Source organism: Crocodylus porosus, unplaced genomic scaffold (assembly GCF_001723895.1).
Source record: "Crocodylus porosus isolate Cpor-Errol unplaced genomic scaffold, CroPor_comp1, whole genome shotgun sequence".
NCBI lineage: Eukaryota > Metazoa > Chordata > Crocodylia > Crocodylidae > Crocodylus > Crocodylus porosus.
In genome coordinates this window covers 9925329-9943922 of record NW_017728917.1, presented here as the reverse complement: position 1 = coordinate 9943922, position 18594 = coordinate 9925329, and the positions used below count along the sequence as shown (strand labels likewise).

Sequence of the window (18594 nt, the reverse complement as noted above, 5' to 3'; positions counted from 1 at the left end):
CATGGCAGGGGGTTGGACTCGATGATCTGCTCAGGAGGCGCAACTTCACGGTCAGGGCGGCTAGGGTCTGGAACCAACTTCCAAGAGAAGTGGTGCTGGCTCCTACCCTGCGGGTGTTTAAGAGGAGGTTAGATGAGCATCTTCCTGGGGTCGTTTGACCCCAGTATTCTTTCCTGCCATGGCAGGGGGTCGGACTAGATGATATGCTCAGGTCCCTTCCAACTCTAGAAACTATGAAAACCTGCAATTTCACTTATGTGACACTGACATTGCCTCTCCACCCAGGGGACAGCTGCCACCCAGCAACACTCCCTCCAACATTTTCATATCAAATTAGGTTTACATTGTGTTGAGCAGTTTCAAAAACACTTTTATTGTTCCTGTTAGAGATTCAAGTCTCTCTCTGCTTCACACAAGTCTGATTTTCCTTTTCTCTACTTCCTGTGTGACGTGAAAGATATAAACACAAGGCTATTAATTCCAAATAACTTGTACTACGGACTGAGAAATGCAGCTCCATGTACCACCAGTGGTACTCAGACAACCTGTCCGTGATACATGTTAACAGATTTATTATAATTATTTTATGACAAAAATTTGTTGGTGGTAACCAAAGCTGAACAGAAAAAATTGCTGGTGGTACCTAAGGTTGTATCGTTTTAAATTGGTGGCATGCAATCTGTCAGAGTTTGGGAACCACCGACTCAGAGCTTCCCAAGGCTCTTCTTTTTGTCTCCCTACTTTCAAGATATAAATTTGAAATACATAGTTTAGACACTATGCATCATTTTTTTGGCTCATTTATAATTGAAAACAGGTTCCTTACATATTAAAAAAGAAAAGAGCAAGCCATCATCTCATATTTAAGTCACGCAATCTTTCAATAAACTAATACAAAATGTTGGAGAACCAGGAAATTGAGACAGCTAATTCCACACCAGAATAAATCAAACTTCCCAAGGAAACCCCACCAGGTTTCTACAGGCTTGGGAAGGGATGGATGCCATGACTGCTGCAATTCCCCACTTCCCTCAAAGCAGGAAAACAGAGAAGAATGACATCACTTAAACATTTCTTCTCCTCCGTCACCCTTTCTGAGCAAGAACAGACGCAAAAGACCTAAAAGACCCGGGACCCAAAAAAGCCTTGGGAAGCTCTGAGTCGGTGGTTCCCAAACTCTGACAGATTGCATGCCACCAATTTAAAACGATACAACCTTAGGTACCACCAGCAATTTTTTCTGTTCAGCTTTGGGTACCACCAACAAATTTTTGTCATAAAGTAATTATAATAAATCTGTTAACATGCATCACAGACAGGCTGTCTGAGTACCACTGGTGGTACGTGTACTACAGACTGAGAAATGCTGCTCCAGGTTATTTGGAATTAATATCCTTGTGTTTACATCTTTCACGTCGCACAGGAAGTAGAGAGAAGGAAAATCAGACTTGTGTGAAGCAGAGATAGATTTGGATCTCTGACAGGAACAATAAAAGTGTTTTTGAAGCTGCTCAACACAAAAGACCGGGGACAGAGGACATAAAGACCCAAGGGGCCAAAAGCCCCGGCGCCGGCGCCGGCAGGGTGCCGTGGCGGTCACGTTCCCCGAGGCCAGGCCAGGCCAGGCCGGGACTCCGCGCCCGACGCGGTGTTGACACCGGGGCCGGCCCCGCCCCAAGCAAACACGGCCTCGGCTCCCGCGCTCCCGACCCGGGCACGTACCGCGGGCGCCATCGGAACGGGCGGGCTCGACCCAGGGCCCGTCCTCGGCCTGGATGTCCAGCACGCGGTCGATGGACTTCTGCGCCTGCGACAGCGCCTGCTTGGCGAAACTGGACAGCTGCGACGCGTTGAACCAGCTCATGGCCCCGCCGCTCCTCAGGCCGCAGCCATGGCCGCTCCGCCCGCGCCTGCGCGTTGCGCTGCTCCACGTCGCCACCCGCTGTCACGTGGCCGCGCCTCAACGGCCGCCATAGTTGCCCCTCCTGCCCCTTCCGCCTCGGGCGCTGTCATGGCGGACGGCAGGCTCCACTTCCGCCTCGGTATGTGTCAAAGCGGAGCAGCTGCTTCTTCTTCCGGTTGCGCCCCGCCCTTGTTGCGGGGGGGGGAGGGGAGTTGGGTTCGGAGAAGCGCGTCTGGCTCCGCGTCTGCTTTTTGTACCCGCTGGGCCGCCGTAGCCGAGCAGGTGGCGATGGCAAGGGCAGAGTGGGCAGCAGAGGGTATGGCTGCGCCACGGGGGTCCTGACCTTGCCGAGGTGCATGGCTGGGTACAGGCAGCAGTCTGGCCTTTGCTGGCTTGGCAGACCAGGCACAGCGGATGCCCAGAGTCACTATCTACACATGTGCTTAATCCCAGTTTACCCTGCCCTAAAACAGGCCCATCCCCAACAGTACTATCTTATGGCAGCGGTACTTTACTGTGGCCTAATAGCATCACACAGGTAGAGGGTGACACTTTACTCCGCCATTGAGCACATGCATAGATGCACCCACTTGCAAGTAAGTCAAATCCTTATCAAACTGGTGGAGTCATTTCCAAGACTGGCTAACAATTACACCTCTGAATAAATCACCTGGCATCTCACTGCACTGGAACAGTGAGCTTGGTTTCTTTACACTATTAGTGTTCTGCTCTGTATCACGTTTACAAAATATTCCAGCTTGCTGTAAAGTTTACGATTTCATATTCGTTGTAAATACAGCTGATTTCCTCATACGAGTTTCTTGTACGTCGTAAAATGATTCAGTCTCTCCCATGCGTTGTCTTGAAGCATTTACTGTTTATTCCTCCTCCAGGCACAGATAGGAAAGGAGGCAGGCATTGTCCAAGTTCATGACGCTCGCACCCAGCCACTCCAACCCTTTTTTTGCTCCTAAATAGTTACATGGTTGTAACTTTAAGCATTTTAATAGTGGTCACACAATCAGCAGACTAAGGTATCTTTTTGTTTTTATTAATAAATATTGTGACAGCATCAATAATAACCAAATACAACTCAGTCCTGAACATCAGTGGGTTTTTGACTGCAATACTGTACATAGCAGCCACTTGTTCATTGCAAATATACACAAGGAAATGCTTTTTCATGTACAGGTGTTCATTTAGTTCAATTACATCGTCTTTTCCCCTATTTCGTAAACAACGTAATTAAGTCTTTTCAATACTTAGTATCTGTTAAGCAAATTCATAAAAATGAGTATTAAATAAACAAGCATAATGCTTATTTTCCTCTACAGCCCTCAGGTCTCAAGATAAGATTCAGGAAATGTATATGGGTTCTAAAATTTAAATTAAAATCACCATGGTTCTCTTTAAGGATTTTTTTTTTGTACAGGTGGGCATTTAGATGCAGAACAGAACAACTCCTTTGATCATCACAGAACTGTCATGCATAGGAAGGAGTGTCAGCATTATTTTAACAGTATCAACACACGTTGAAAAAAACATTTATCACTGTATCAGGGCTCTCTGTACATTAAAAGAAGCATTTATACAAGTACCATCCACCAAATATTGGCTTCTAAGAGACAGTTCTAAAATACAGGTGATTCTTTTGGGATAAATGAACTTCCAGCAATGCTGTTACTAAAAAGGACATTTTAGGTTACATTTAAACATGCACATAGAGCACATTTGTTTGACAAGGTGTGCAGACTTCTCCCAATGAATGTGGGAATCAATTGTGTGTAAATTAAGTAGTAAAATGAAGCTTGAACAGCATGGTCTGTGGGGTAGTAACATCAGCCACTGCAAGTTCTTGGCCATCGACGAGACCAAGTTCTGAAAGGGGAAAAAAAGAAGATAAGTGTGACAGATTTGCAAATTTAAAAACATACAAGTCTGTCACCTCTAAGAAAGCTAGAGGAGTTGTGTATACATGTGTTAGATTTAACAGCTTATTCACTGAATTACAGTGAAGTTGACCAACACAAGGTATTTGTCAAGAACAAAATGGGCTAGATCTAAACTGAAGTTCTAGCTCAGTGATTACCTTATTTGCTGGGTCATGTATTTTTAATGGGATCGGTTCATACAAGTGATACTGCAAGAGAGGGGAGCTCATGTCTAGAGTAACTTACAGGAAAGTGAGACATCAGGAAAATTTACATCTTCGCTGACTGCCTGTTTTGTATGCATACCAGCGCAGCACCTAGTTTCTTTACTATTTATCCCATTCAGGAAGCGCACATACCAACTGCAGATGCTTCCTCAGTCTGACAAAGGGTATTTAAACCCAAAAGCTTGCCAAGAAGAATTTTTCCAACTATCTGAGTTGGTCTCATAAAAGATATCAGATTCATCCAAAAAACCTTGTCTGCCTGTGTCCTTAGACCAACACAACTACAACCTACACCCCTGTAACAGCAGGAAAAACAATTTGGAAGCATATTCTGCTGCAGAGCAGAACCAGGGAAGTGAAAACAGAAAACAATCAAGAAATTTCTCACTCCCCTTTGTCTTTTGCAACATGGTTAAAATTCCAAAGGGAAACAGATAGCAAACTGCATTGAAAATCCTAGTCAGAGGTAAGTTATCCTTAGTTTCTCTTCCACAAAAAACAGGGTACAGAACCATTATGCACCAAGTATTTTGTAATAAATCAATAAATCCTTAAGTTTTATGATGGCACAGCAATTTCTACCTTCCATGTAACAAAATGACAAACCAAGGTCTCTAACACTAGGTATGTCCTAATTTCATTTAATTGCTACCCAATGTAACTTGCAACCAATTTAAGATATCTGTTCCATGTACTGTTTTGCAGTAATAGGAGGACAAAGTGCAGTTTGCCACAGAGGTAAAACAGAACACTGGAACCATGAATCACTTAAACTGTAACTTTGAGATTCAGTTAGACAGTACCTTTCAATGTCTTCGAAAGATTCGGCCTTGTTCGTTCTTCAATTGAAGCTACAGTCTGGGGGGGAAGAGACAAGAAACAACATTTTATTTTCAATTAAACAAGGCAGCAAACTTACACAGAGCTTCAGTGACTATGCGGAATTATGACAGTAGAAATTACCTGTAAATAAAGTGTTTTATTCCCCCCATACATAGTTGCTGTGATTGCTGGAGATTTCATTTGCCTGTGTAAAATATATGGAAAAAGTAGATAGGAAACACATTGAGTAAGTTTGTTTTAAAAATAAATATTAACATGCTGCAAAACAACAAGTTCCTCAAAATAAGTAGCCAAAATAGTTGCACACTTACAACGAAGCATTAGTTGTCAAGTAATCCAAGACCTCCTGCAACTTAGCAGATGGAGAGAATTCTATATTTTGGGGGAGCTGGCTGCAGGCAGGACAATTTTCCTACAAGAAAAGTTATATAGGAATCAGGTTTATAATAACAGATTGTTCCAAAAACATAAATGCCAGGAAAAACTTTGACATTTACAATTATTTGTGAAATGTATTCATCCTTAGATTTAGAAACAGTAGCACTTGCGTGCAAATTAAGGATGCAGTCCAGTTCCCAGTACACCCTATTGGAACATTTCCATCAGCTTTTTAATTGGGCTTGGTTTCAAGCCCTTAGTTATTAACATAAAACAAGCATTTTTTGCATACACAATGCAGTACAGCCAGCCTGTAATATGTCTGGTTTAACATCTGGGGTTAACATAGTAGTCCTGTTACTGAACAAACAAAGGTGTTAGGACAAATGCTGTTGTGTCATTAGACACTGTATTTTGTTCTGTGGGTTACAATTCTTCACATCAGAGCAGTAAAGCTTTCTTGCTACACATTTAGCTCTCCAGACACAGATACCGTTTTCCTCCAGGTAGACTGGCAAAAGCAAATGCTGAAGTTAAGAATTTAACCACCTAAAAAACACCTTTTCTAAAAAGTTTTTTAAAGAAGTGGCATGCCAGCAGCCCAACACAAGCAGCTGATAGAAAATGCTTCCTGCAGCAAGAACTACTTGTCTTAGGAATTGAGAAACCTTGGCCTGACCACTATCAATATTTCTTCATTAAGTCACCCAACAAATTTTATTTACCCTAGGTAACGCAGAGGCAGGCCTTTGGTTCAGCTATCAAATAAGCCCCTTCTACTTTAATTGATGACACCCAGTGGAACAATACTACTGTTTACTGAGGCTGTGGAAGCCTGGAGCAAAGAAATTTCTTCCCAGAGTAACAGCACAGTGCCTGGGGTGTAAAGTACACTTGTCATTCGTTAAAGATACCTTGTGAACCCTGAGCTCAACTACTGTTCACCTTAGTTAATTTGATAGGGGAAAGTCTTGCTACTCTAAGAAACCGATTCATCTGCAGACTGCCACCATTATTAAACTAAACAACCACACAAATGCACATAAAAAATCCTGTTTTAAGTTAAGAGTCAGTTATATTTTTTAATACTAGGAAAATATTTCCGTACAATGGTGGGAGCCAAAGAAATTCAATTTTAAATTTAACAAATAAGTATCCAATTGCTATTGCAAAAGGTACTACAACAAATCGAGAACAACCTCAGAAGCCTAGAGGCTCAGGTGTAATGGTACTGACCTTTCTCTCAGCTTCAAACGTATACGTGTAGAGTCCATCTACATCATTGAACACCAAGTAGTTGTTAAGAGGAATGTATGCACTGTAATGAGAAATGTGTTAGTGTTTATACAAATAAATTTGCTGAAAATATTTGTTATTAAAAAACAACACATTACCTTGTAGCTATTTTAAAAACTTCACTGGCACATACAGCTGGAAAGGGAAAAAGAGTTACTTTGTTCTCAAATCTCAGAACACACACATACATGCACGCATGCAAAGTCAATATATTGCATAAATAAGGGAAAAATAGAAGCCAAGAGGTTCTATCCAGCATACTGACAGGAAGCTCAGAGGCATCATACTAACGTGATTTTGACATGAATTCAAGGCAGTTTTGGAGGCAGCTTGCATTATTCCTCCCATCTCTCTCATCTGAGGCAAGCTTTTGCTTACTCCCACAGGAAGATCAAAATTCAGGCAAGACCAAAGTTGCTGCCATATGAAGGCAAAAATAGGGTAATAAAAAAAGGAAAGTGGGCCAATCAAAGTGACAAAACCCAGCTGCATCCACACTAGCCCTTGAATCCTTAATTGCTTATGAAAAGCTCAGTATTTATTGAGAATAGGTGGAGTGAAGTAGAGCTTGCATTCTAGATGCTAGGAACTTCTACTGAAACATGAAGCCACATGTACAAAAGCATTGCCTCCTGGTATTACTATACCTGCGATGACTGCATTTGTAGATGCCACAGCTGGAATGATCCGCTTAACAACCCCTGCCGAGGTAAAACACATAGGTTTGTTTTTTTCCAGAAATGATTTTCACGTGATGAATTATGTTATGCAAAATCTGTGATGGTTTTGACTGCAGATGGGTATACCTGAAATCACTTTATACCGCCTCCCATTTATAATTTCCACAATACCTAGACATTCTTCTAGAATAGGTAAAACTGTATTTTCAAGTTTTGTACGTAAAGCCAGAGACACAGCTGAATACCTTCTGAACACAGAGGCCATCGTTTGCAAGATGTTACTGTGCACTAACACTGATTAAAATACCATTCCTCTTACCTTGAGTTAGTCTGTACGTAACACCTTTAATGTTAAACTGTGATGCTCTTTCTAAAGCTCTTTGGTAAATCCACTGTATGTGATCTGGATCATCTCCATCCAAAGGAACACACTCTATAAGAAAGTTAGAGAGAAAGACAAGTTTGTTTAAATCTATTATAGCTCTTCGTAAATACCAGCATGCCACGGATTAACACAAACTTGCAGTTTCTAGATGAGTTTTGGTGAAAATTAACCCACAAGCTTGCAGGTGTTGGCAAAACTACTTCATTAAATCAGACTTCCACACACATTATACCCTGATGTAAGCCTTATATAAAAATCTGCAAGGTGGGGTGGGGTCAGCCAGGAAGTATCATTGTTGGGAGCAAGAAGACTGGAACAGGGAAAGCCTGGCTGAATACAAAATAATAATGCAGGAGTGGGGTGCCAGTATGAACAGGTAGGGAGACTGTTCAGCACAATTCTCTTCAACTCAAATCCAGTTGAGGGGCTCTCCTCCCCCCATGGGTTTTACTGAGGGAAAAAGGATGAACAGATAGAAGATGAGGTGTTTTAGGTAAGAGCCACCCCTCCACATTTAGCAATCTCTAGAGGGTTTGACATGGGAGATTTTGGCAGTACCTTTTAAAAATCCTACAGGGAACCATTAGGCCAAAACCACCTGCTGATTTTAACTGTGCATGTTCATATTTTTTACCATTAATTCTGGAGCATAGCTTTTCAGAGTGATGGGCTGCAGACTAGCTACATGGTATCAAGTGCTAGGAATGTACTCTATTTTAAAAAAGCAATGTTAAAAGTCGGTAGACCAAAAAGCCAGAGCCATTTTTTCCCCTTTAAATAATGACTGGGTTTTGCAAAGAGACTTGTATTTGCTTCTCCAAAATCCATAGGGTACCAGTACTTTTTTTTTTTTTTTTTTAAAGAAAAGATAAATGGCAATGATTTTAAAACACAGCAGCAAAGTCATTTGTATATGTAAGCAACATTTACACTTTGACAGTTTCAACAACTGACTTTTACATAAACTGACGCAAGATGCTTCAAAAACAAATACTGAACTCAGTAAAGACTTTATATAAACAAATTAAAAGTCAGTGAATTACTATATCACACAAAGGTAAAGCTATGAAAAGCTTAAACTACCATAACATGAATATCTTATTCTGTATCAATTATCCAGCATAATAGCAGCATGTATCTCAATAATGGAGTCATTCACAGAAACGCAATGAAAAAATTATACATCTGTATATGTCTACATAAGTAGAAAACACAGTTGCATTATTGCGTCCAAACAATCACGTCTCAGTTCTTTTTTCTGCTGCTGATGAGTATGAATTTAAATGAGCAACATGTGAAGAAGCCAGTAACTGTTTATTCAACAGGATGAGTCCATTGTTTTTCTAACTGTAGTCACAAAATGTTTGCTTCAGGCTGTAAACTGGCAGAGTACTTTAATTCAACAGCAAATTCAGCCAGCCTATGTTTGTTTTTTTTAAGATACAAAATGCAAACTAAAAAGCAAACAAAAAGTTACCAAATTTATGTCCGCCTTTGGCACAAATAAGCATCAAAAGAAATTTTGATTATCTAAACACCACTGGTCCGTTACAAACACCTTTGGATCAATGGAGTCTATCGATTACCTCCAAAAGGTTGTTCCTTTGGCCACTGCAATATCCTGACATACTCGATACAGTGTTCAGGTAACCTGGGCATAGATGCAATGGTGCACATTGGAAAATTGATCTGACAAGGAAAGATCATAAAATAAATTAACACAGCCTGTGAGGGAGTGGAGAGGAAAGAAGTGGCGCGGGAAGAGCAGGCAACAAAACAAAAGAAATGGAATGCTTACTATAAAAATAATCAACACCGAGTTACCTGTGGCGGATAAAGTTCAAGAGTGCATTCAACACATGCTGTCATGCCAGGAATAATCACACGTGCATTTCCTTTGAAGCCTTCTGTCCCTCCATCTATCAAAGGTATGATGGAACTTGGATCTAGTACACCATCTTCATAGTGTAAAAATGACATCTAATGAAATCAGAGTTTGCACAGGTTACATTCAATTTTATACTGTGGGAATTTCTCTCTTTCTTGAAGATATAACACAGGAGGATGTACTAAGGAACAGCAAAGAACTAGTTCTTTACCATTTATAAACACCTCTCCAATGCATTTGTTCTTGTTTCCCTGTGGAGGCTCACCAGTTATCTTGGACCCCGTCCCCAAAACATGTCTTAACATAACACAGAGGAGAAAGATTTGCTTCCTGGCCAAGAGATTAATTTGCTGTCCTGATTCACATGAACCATTCTCTCCAGGCAGCAAGGTAGGGGGCAGGCATCAAGGCGAAGCCAGTGGCAAGAGGCAGGCTGCCTGGTTCCCCTCCCCAACTACTGCCTTCCTTGCCACAGAGTGCAGGGAACAAATTTAAGACAACCACCCAATAGATTCCAGACATGGAAAAATTATTTTAAAGTGATAACTTTCTATTTCTAGAATCTACTTACTTTGGGGGGGGGGGGTTGTCTTAAATTCGAAGCCGTCTTGAATTCAGGTAAATGCAGTACATGAGAATGTAGCAGACAGTTATGTCAGACAGATGTAGACATTATTTACTGATACAGAACTCCATGCGGAATTGCTGATGGCATGCTCTCAGCATGAAGCGCACAGGCTGAGGACCCCTACTTTGTACCTGTCACTAAACGATCAGCCCTATGGTACTGTGCTGACAGGATCAAGTACCTACAAATGGCTTTACACATCTCAGGCAGACATCCTGATGAAATGGTGCGGACAAGGGTGCAGTTTGCTGGAGATGCGAGCAATCACAGTGGGATAGTTTGTGAGATTCTACACAAAACGGTTTAAGTGGGCAGCTCTGCTCCAAGTAATTCAAATACCTTACATTTAGGGGTCTACACAACTCAAGGCAGCAGCCAACTGATTTCACAGGTAGATGGCCCATTTTTGTGGGTTTATCATAGCAGCCCCCCCATGCCTCTGATAGGTAATGGGGTCCTGGTGGCCCCACCCTCCACTGACTGGGAAAGACGGCTGTCCATCACACAGCCCCCAACCCTCACCACTGATTGGCCAGGAACGGTTACGTGGCCCCACTCCTTGCTACGGATTGGTGGAAAGGGGCACAGCCACCAACAGGCAGTCCTCTCTGCCAATCAGCGGTGAGGGGTAGAGGCAGCAGCTATCTTGCTGGCTTGCCTTTGTGCTGGCAGCCCCCTTACTGCCAGGCTATGCCACTGGGGAGACAGCATTTTATTTTTAGAAAATTCCTCCCCATGGATTTTGTGGACCATACCAGCAACAACACAGACTTCCTCCTGTCACCTTTTACTGTGTTTTATAGTGTCGTAGTTTCTAGGGTCGGAAGGGACCTGAGCAGATCATCGAGTCCGACCCTCTGTTATTTAGTTTTGGCTTGGAAGGATGAGTCCAAAGCATTAAAAAAAGATAACTGCTTCCTTGCTCATTTCATGTCGAGCCTCGCAGATGCAAACAAAGGGCCAAAATAGTACCAATTACGCTGGCATATTTTGTGAACCAGACAGCTGTTCAGCAGGATGAGCGACATTTTACCCAGCACACACTCAAGATAAACTAGCCACCTACCTTCAACAGCCTCAAAATCCTGATCTAATTTACATCTAAAACCTTATGTGATGCGTTTTTCAAAAAACACAATATGGTAACGTGTTTTCTACAATCCAGTGTTACAAGCATAAAACAAAGATAAAAATACATGCAAACATTATGTAAAATGCAGGTCTTGATTGATACCTTAACCAGTTTTACTGTGCAAAAGCCTTTTATTTTATATTACTGCTATAATTTGCACAAAACTGTTAGTTTAATTTAAATTCAAATAGTGAATAATTAAAAAAAAATTAAATAAAGTCTTTACCAGCATGCCATTTATCCATCTTCTTGCAATTATAGAGTCCAGACCACATACAATAATATGAAATTCTAGAAGAGAAAGTGTTATTTAAATTGTATACCAGTGTATGTTTCCCAAAATAGACAATATATTTTGTCAATTAATTTTAAAATAGAAATAAAATGCAGTCCCAATATCTACCTATGTTGCCCACAAGAAAGTTTCATCTAAGTTTTAGTCTTTACCCAATAATATTGTCTGCATAACTCCACAGGGACAATAAAAAAAATGAACACCTCCATGGAAAAAAACCCAGCAACCATTAGAATCTTTTCTTGAAGCACAAGTGGAGAATCTGTATATTTAGGAAATACCACTTACGTCGATAGAAAGCTTCATCCATATCTTGAATCTTTTTAAAATGTCTGAACGTACAGGCAGTAAAGGAATTATATGATTTGAGCATCTTTATAATCGAGTTTAGGTGAAACACAAACTCGGTATTTAAAAAAACCAAACATCCAAATATTTAATAGTGATTAGAGAACTTAAAATTCATGGAAACTGTTCAAGTCATCCAGAAGGGACATGGACATTTGGGCGTGGCAATTTTCTGAAGTTTTTCAGATATTTCATTCTCGTTGAATAGATTCATATTCACCAGAGGGCCTTGCAAGATACTGATAAGATACTTTATGAAATAAAATTCAACAGATATGCTAGAAAATATTTCAGGATATTAGACTTCAAAGCACCAACCAGTTGCCGTTCCTGTCAATGAGACCTGTGATGAAGTCACACACAGAGGTCACGTTGGATCAGTTTGACAAACCTGAGCTGCCTAGGCAAAGTGACTGACTGCCCATGCATGTGTCCTATGTTCTAGGAGCCAGAGCTAGCCCAAGAATTTTAGCCATTAGTCCAATGAATGTGTTTTTTTGTTGAACAAATGGAAAGGGCAGAAGTTAAATTCTTTAAATAGCCTGACCACCCACAGAGTATTCGTAAATGCTAGACATCTCAGTGGCTGTTACTGCTCTAGAGAAGGATACGATACAACGGCACAATTAGGGATTCGGCTGTTCAGGAATTCTGCTGCAACCTCTGCTTTAGGTCTTCCAACATCTTTGGATCTGCAAGAGAGTGCTTTCAAAATTGTCATTCTAGTAGCATCCATTCATTTAGGTGAGAATGCCTCTCTCAGTACTGAAAGGCAGGACAACTTACTGATATAAGTACTGTAAGGAGTACGCCCATCATTTCTTTGATGGCAATTACTCAAACTTCAGACATAAGACAGTTTTCTATATAGCTTCAAACAGCAATTGTCACCAAACCTGAAAAACGGGTTTTTGTTCATTTGTTTATTAGCAAGCATTTTTAAAGTTGATACTGCAACATACACAAATTCTTTGGTGGTATTACCCATTCCATTTCCTCAGGCATCAACAATACTGTTCTGCTTAAGAGATTTAGTCTCTTGAAAGAGGCGCAATACTTGTATCCAACTGAAATTTGTTTCTATACTGTTAACTAACTTGCATCTCAAAGTTCAACTGATGGTTAAAACATATTAAACCAAAATGTGAGTCCAAATCTATTCTCAAATTGGCATGGCAATTCCCACCAAAATCAAATGAAGATTAAAAAAAAAAATGAATTGTGTGGTTAGAAAAGCTAAGAGAATTTGTTACATTTCAGTTGCTGTAACCACTGATCAACTAATATTTCAATATTAGTATTTCAGTATTTCAGATGCTTCCCAGAAGTCACCAAAGAATACAAGTACTTACATATTCCCTATTGGCTATTATGCCAACTATGGCCGGATTAGAATTTTGTTTTAATTTTAGAAACCTATCAAATTTGCTCAGAGAAATTAAATTTAGAAGAGACTATAATCTAGGTTCTCCCTTGGCCAAAACAATCATTTTCTGCAGTGTATTCTCAATTTACTTTGATACACAGCACTTGTTTCTTCTTGGTACAATGAAAAAGTAAGACTTTTCTCATTTAAAACATTAAGTACTGAATATTTGCATATTTCTACACAAACATATTCAAGAAACAAAGGTTAGTAACTGGCAAAATTAAAGGTTACTGCTTTGCATCTCGTGTACTCGTTTCAGCCTATAAACTTTTAATCTGGATGCAAGACACAATGAAGTAAAAATAATACATTTACTTTATAAATGTGCAAGTGATAACACAAAAGGCAAAGCAATGCAGAATCAGACCTGAGGATGAGTAAAGCACAGCTATTATCTTGATCTGAACTATACTGAGAGTAAAATATAAATGTATTTTGATTAGGTTTGAAAAAGAATTTAAAATAATGGAATTATCACTTACCGAAACAGAAACTGTCTATTCAGATTAGAAACGTCTATAGTGTCCATGTCAATAACATGGATCTGTCTAAAACCAGACAATGCCTGTGGATAAAATCAGTGAAGAGCATAAGAGGAAGTGAGATGCTCATATGGTCATATTAAAACACATCTCAAATGCTTGTAAGTCAACCTCTGCTGGAATCTAGAAATATCTTCTCAACTGATTACAGATTGGTAATATTAATACTTCTGGCTTTTTCTAGCAACAAATATCCTTTGCCTAGATTTTAAAAAGCCCATTCTAGGCTTAAGGGATGGCTTATTCCAACATTAGTTTTGCAAGAATAAATTTAAAAATCTGAAATATTTAGAGTTGGGATATATCGCTTAGTATGCATTAACATTTCCTGTAAACTAAGCAATTAATTTCTAGATGGTTATAATTATTCTCTAATTAAAATGTTGATTCCAAAAGTTAGTGAGTGTTTGGATAAACTGGATTAAAAGCGTTTCAAGTGGTCAAAGTATGCTTTGAAGCTAGTATATTGACAAAGTGAATGAGATATTCACCTTGAAATACTTGACATAATATTTTTAGCCCAAGCAGCTGCAGTACAAGCGAATTAGCAGTACACTGGTCTTCAATAACCTACTTTTACAAGTGGACCTTAGGGGACAGAATGGTGTCATGTGTTCTTAACTTATGGAAAAAAACATTTCTCCCTCACTTCCAAGGTTCAGAAGTGACAAAGCAGAAAATTAATTATTTTACAATAACAAGGTATTTTCAACAACAATTTCAGCGTTAAATGTCAATCAGGGGGCTCTTCAGGTCTGTACTCAAATCAAAGCTGAAAGTAAGTGCAAAGAGCAGACTTCAAGTTGAACTATTAGCATTTACATAAAATGCTTACGAAACTGTGTACAGAAGCTATTTAACTTACTTCAGTGAAGTTGCAGTTGCAACTACAGTATGGTTCCTCACCCATTAAAAAAAATGAGGATCACAAGAAACAGTTGAAAACAAAAGTAATTACCAGATTTTTCAGGAGTTCACATCCTAATCCTCCTGCTCCAATAACTAGAACTTTACATGTGCTTAACAAAAAATCAAGAGCCTGTAAAGAATGGAAAAAAGAACATTAATATGTTGAAGAGAAAAACATAATTTGCTTTGCAGCATCATAAGACTACCACCATTAATACAGATAGATACCCAATAATCTATTCATAAAACATTTAGATCTGCAACGGACCAAATCACCCCTTCATCTGTATACAGATATTGGACTTCAGCAGTTATTCAGTGCCTGCAATTCTAATACCCTGACTTTAATAAGAGCAAGATGTCTACTGATTTCACCGCTGCCTTCATTTACTTGCATTTTATTTTGTTTCTGAAATAAGCAGCATCTCCATCTCATTCTCTCTCTCAGTGACAAAGTTTGTTAAAAGATATTATGTTGCTTTCCTCCTGCTGAAGACATCTACTAAAAGGAGGTACAAAATGAAAACAAACACAAAGATATAAAAAACTGCTGTCCCAAAGAGCATTCATATTTTTGCACTGAGCGGCTGCTTTCTATGAACTGTTCCACCATATACCCACCACAAGCCAGAGGCAGACAGAATAGCTTTGCCCATTCCTACTAAAATGACTCCCTTCCCAATAATAGAACTGCTTATATTGAGCTTAATTTTAAATAAAGTTAAGAATTTCTCATAAATGAAGCAAAAATTATCTCAATCCAGGAGAGAGAAATATTATTGTCTGTTGAATTTCAGAAGCTGCGGTGTGCAGTTTAATTAGCACATACAAACTCCCTTAATCTGGCATAAATCTGTAAAAATGTATTCATTATACTGTATATTCTTGTAAAAAATAAGTGTTGTTTGCTTAACTCTAAAGATAAGTTTTTTGCATGCAGTTTAGGAATCTGACATTGCTGGATGATAAACTAATGAACATCTTTCTATTAGCCTGCAACACACACTATGAATAGTTTTATTTAAAATAAGCATTTCTCACTTGAGTGCCTGGCTCGAAATCAGGGTGTGTGAATGGTCCAGATCGCTCGAGGAATTTCTTTACATGGTTCCAGCGATCTTCCCAGTCTCCAGTGTCCCCACACCCACCATCAACAGCCATTCTGCACAGAACATAATAAATTAAGCCGCAAAAAATCAGTAAAGAAAATGCCACACCTCTACAATTTACATTTCAACCAAGGAAAAGAAAGGAAACCAAATCATTGGCCAGCCTTGCAAATACATCCACGCATTCTTATTTTATTCAGGTAACTTAAGCACATGCATAAGCATTTGAGTGACTTGGTTTATTTGGGTAATTAATGAGCAATACCATAACTCTGCACTAGAGTCAAACAGAAATGAACACTTCATACTACATCCGGCTGCTAGTCAGTGAAGGACCTGAAAATTAAAAAATGGGTGTGCTCTTCTGTTTGTCTATTTCATTCCTGAAGCATAAAAAGACACGGAAAAGGAGTTTTTCCTCAACACTTCTATTATTTCTGAGGATAAGAGCTAAGTCCTCAAGTCTCAACTAATTCTTTTCATCAGACTTCCTAGATATATGTAGTTATCAGCATTTAACTGATTGATAGCTAGAATCCAGAATTACTAATAGTAACAAACCCTGACACTCCATTCTCCAAATCTCCTGTGCGTTTTAGGTAAGTAAGTACATGTTAACAAAACTTCCAGTGTTGTGAAATGTCTTATTAAAAGTTCCTTAATTAACCAGGTGTCATTTTAATTAGCCCATTTGCTTGTTGCCCACAAAATTTTCCAAGATAGAAAATCTGAACTTCTGAAGTATTTATATTTTTTAATCAAGATATTTATAGTACAGCATTTCCCCCATATTTTGATGCTCAGGTTTTCAGAAATTTAGAATGGTAAAATAAGCTGATCTCACTACATTTCAAAATTCCTTACTGGAATACTTCAGAACCAACATTTTCATTTCAGCTTCCTTTTTTAATTTTAAATCTCTTCTAAACTAGTCTACATAAGAGTAATGAAGTCCTGCCCCAAAATAGCACATTTCCCATTTTTAAATCTAATTCAATTCAGTTATATAATTACTGCTCAGTGTTACTAGGAATCTGTACAAATTATAAAATAGCTTTGTCAGTTTGAGCATGCACGCTCAACTTTATCATAAATAAAGAATGCATTTTTCTTACTACAAGCATTCCTCATATTTCTCATACATATGGAGAGCTTGGTTCAATAATAGTGCGGATTTACCATCTTTGCCCTCACAACAAAATTAAATGGCGCAAGATGGTGTGCAGCCTTTTCCTTCTACCTAAAATTTAAAAGATGGACAGTAGGATCAGTCCAATGTGGGTTTAATTCATGTACAAAGCATAACTTTTTTTTAAAAGAGTAATTAGGAAACAACAACTTGTAGGAAAGAAATGTTCCAATATTTCACATCTAGGTAACATTTTGACAGACTGTCAAAATCACCCTTGGCTGGCTTCTAACTTTAGCTGAACTACTCTAGTTATTAATTTATGAAGAGTGTACTAAACTGGTGTCTCTTAATTCACACTGAATCTTGCAATTGGTTCTCCACACATGCAAGTTACATTTCAGAAATATTCTTAACTTTTTTTATTTGAACCATAAACTTCAATCTGTATTCTGTCATCTACAGTTTGACATCTCTGCTGGAAATGAGTGCATACCTGTGCTCAGTGGCATTAAAAAGTATTTTTCTCTTTCTTGTGTAGTGTCAGTGAATACAGCCACTGCCAAGCCCTGAAGGGAGCATGTCTCTTACTTTAGCATTAAACTTGGGTAGTAACATTTGGTTCCAATTTGTGATTTTAATTCAGTTTATTCTGGGGAAGAGCTAGACATTTCAAAGGTAGGCCAAATCTCAGTCATCTGACTTGTGACCTAAAAATTCACTTTCAAGGGGGTTTGTAAAGTTTTCGCTACTGCAATATTAGGGCATTAACAAGTCTCTTGCATGTAAGAACGCCATCAAAATTTTACAAGGTGTGCAACTGAAAGCTGCTTTCAATCGTCACAGTTTTTGCACTGCCTCACACCCTCGCACTCCTTCCTCCCCTGTTCCCAAAGCTCATGCTTTTGAGGGTCTCTGTCACCAGCATGCACCCACACAATGCAACATGCCCAAGGGCACTCATGACCCCCAGGGCACCCTGCACAGGCCCATACACGGTATGTGAATCTCTCCCCCTCTCCTTTCCCTTTGGGGAGGGGGTCACAAGCAGGTGGAAGGGGGCAGGGGTTCCCACACTGGCTTTTGGGGGGAGCTAGGTTAGGTGCACAGAATACAGAGTTGAATAAGCACAAGCAGCTATTCTGTAGCCTAAAGTTCACAAGCCAAACAGCTAGCTGCTCCTAACCGGCATACCCTCCCCAGACCCAGCCTCTCCCACTCCTTTCTGAGCTCCCCAGCATTGCCATCCTGCACTCACGCCAAGCCCCAGCGCCATACTCAGGGTGAGCCCTTCCCCAGCCCCAGCTGCTCAAGCTACATTTAGCTCCCATGCCACCCAGCAGCAGTTTCCCCAGCCTCGAGGCCCTGCAGGAACCAAGTGACACCCATTCCTGCAGCCCTACCCCAGAGCCACCTGCAAGCTGCTTCCCTGCTCAGCCCCAGCCCTGCTCCGAACCCACCTACTCCAGCCTAACTACAGCCATCCCGACCTCGCAACCCCTGCTCCGAACCCACCTACTCCAGCCTAACTACAGCCACCCC

General features: G+C 39.9%; 2 protein-coding genes across 3 annotated transcripts in view; both read right to left on the bottom strand.

The window, feature by feature from the left end:
• TMF1 (TATA element modulatory factor 1) overlaps positions 1-1917 on the bottom strand; it is a 21549-nt gene extending 19632 nt beyond the window's left edge. Inside the window, exon 1 of the mRNA XM_019536676.1 lies at positions 1723-1917. Within this exon, the coding sequence (XP_019392221.1) occupies positions 1723-1864 (142 nt within the window). The 5' untranslated portion in view covers positions 1865-1917. The remainder of the gene's footprint in view (positions 1-1722) is intronic.
• Positions 1918-2933: 1016 nt separating this feature from the next.
• UBA3 (ubiquitin like modifier activating enzyme 3) overlaps positions 2934-18594 on the bottom strand; it is a 16689-nt gene continuing 1028 nt past the window's right edge. For both annotated transcript variants that reach the window (XM_019536675.1, XM_019536674.1), the window contains 16 exons: positions 15856-15976; positions 14864-14944; positions 13846-13928; positions 12546-12626; positions 11875-11918; positions 11518-11582; positions 9468-9623; positions 9230-9332; positions 7578-7691; positions 7226-7279; positions 6677-6713; positions 6519-6600; positions 5216-5316; positions 5025-5088; positions 4865-4919; positions 2934-3781 (listed from right to left, as the gene is read on the bottom strand). In XM_019536675.1, the coding sequence (XP_019392220.1) occupies positions 3693-3781; positions 4865-4919; positions 5025-5088; positions 5216-5316; positions 6519-6600; positions 6677-6713; positions 7226-7279; positions 7578-7691; positions 9230-9332; positions 9468-9623; positions 11518-11582; positions 11875-11918; positions 12546-12626; positions 13846-13928; positions 14864-14944; positions 15856-15976 (1330 nt within the window). In that variant the 3' untranslated portion in view covers positions 2934-3692. The remainder of the gene's footprint in view (positions 3782-4864; positions 4920-5024; positions 5089-5215; positions 5317-6518; positions 6601-6676; positions 6714-7225; positions 7280-7577; positions 7692-9229; positions 9333-9467; positions 9624-11517; positions 11583-11874; positions 11919-12545; positions 12627-13845; positions 13929-14863; positions 14945-15855; positions 15977-18594) is intronic.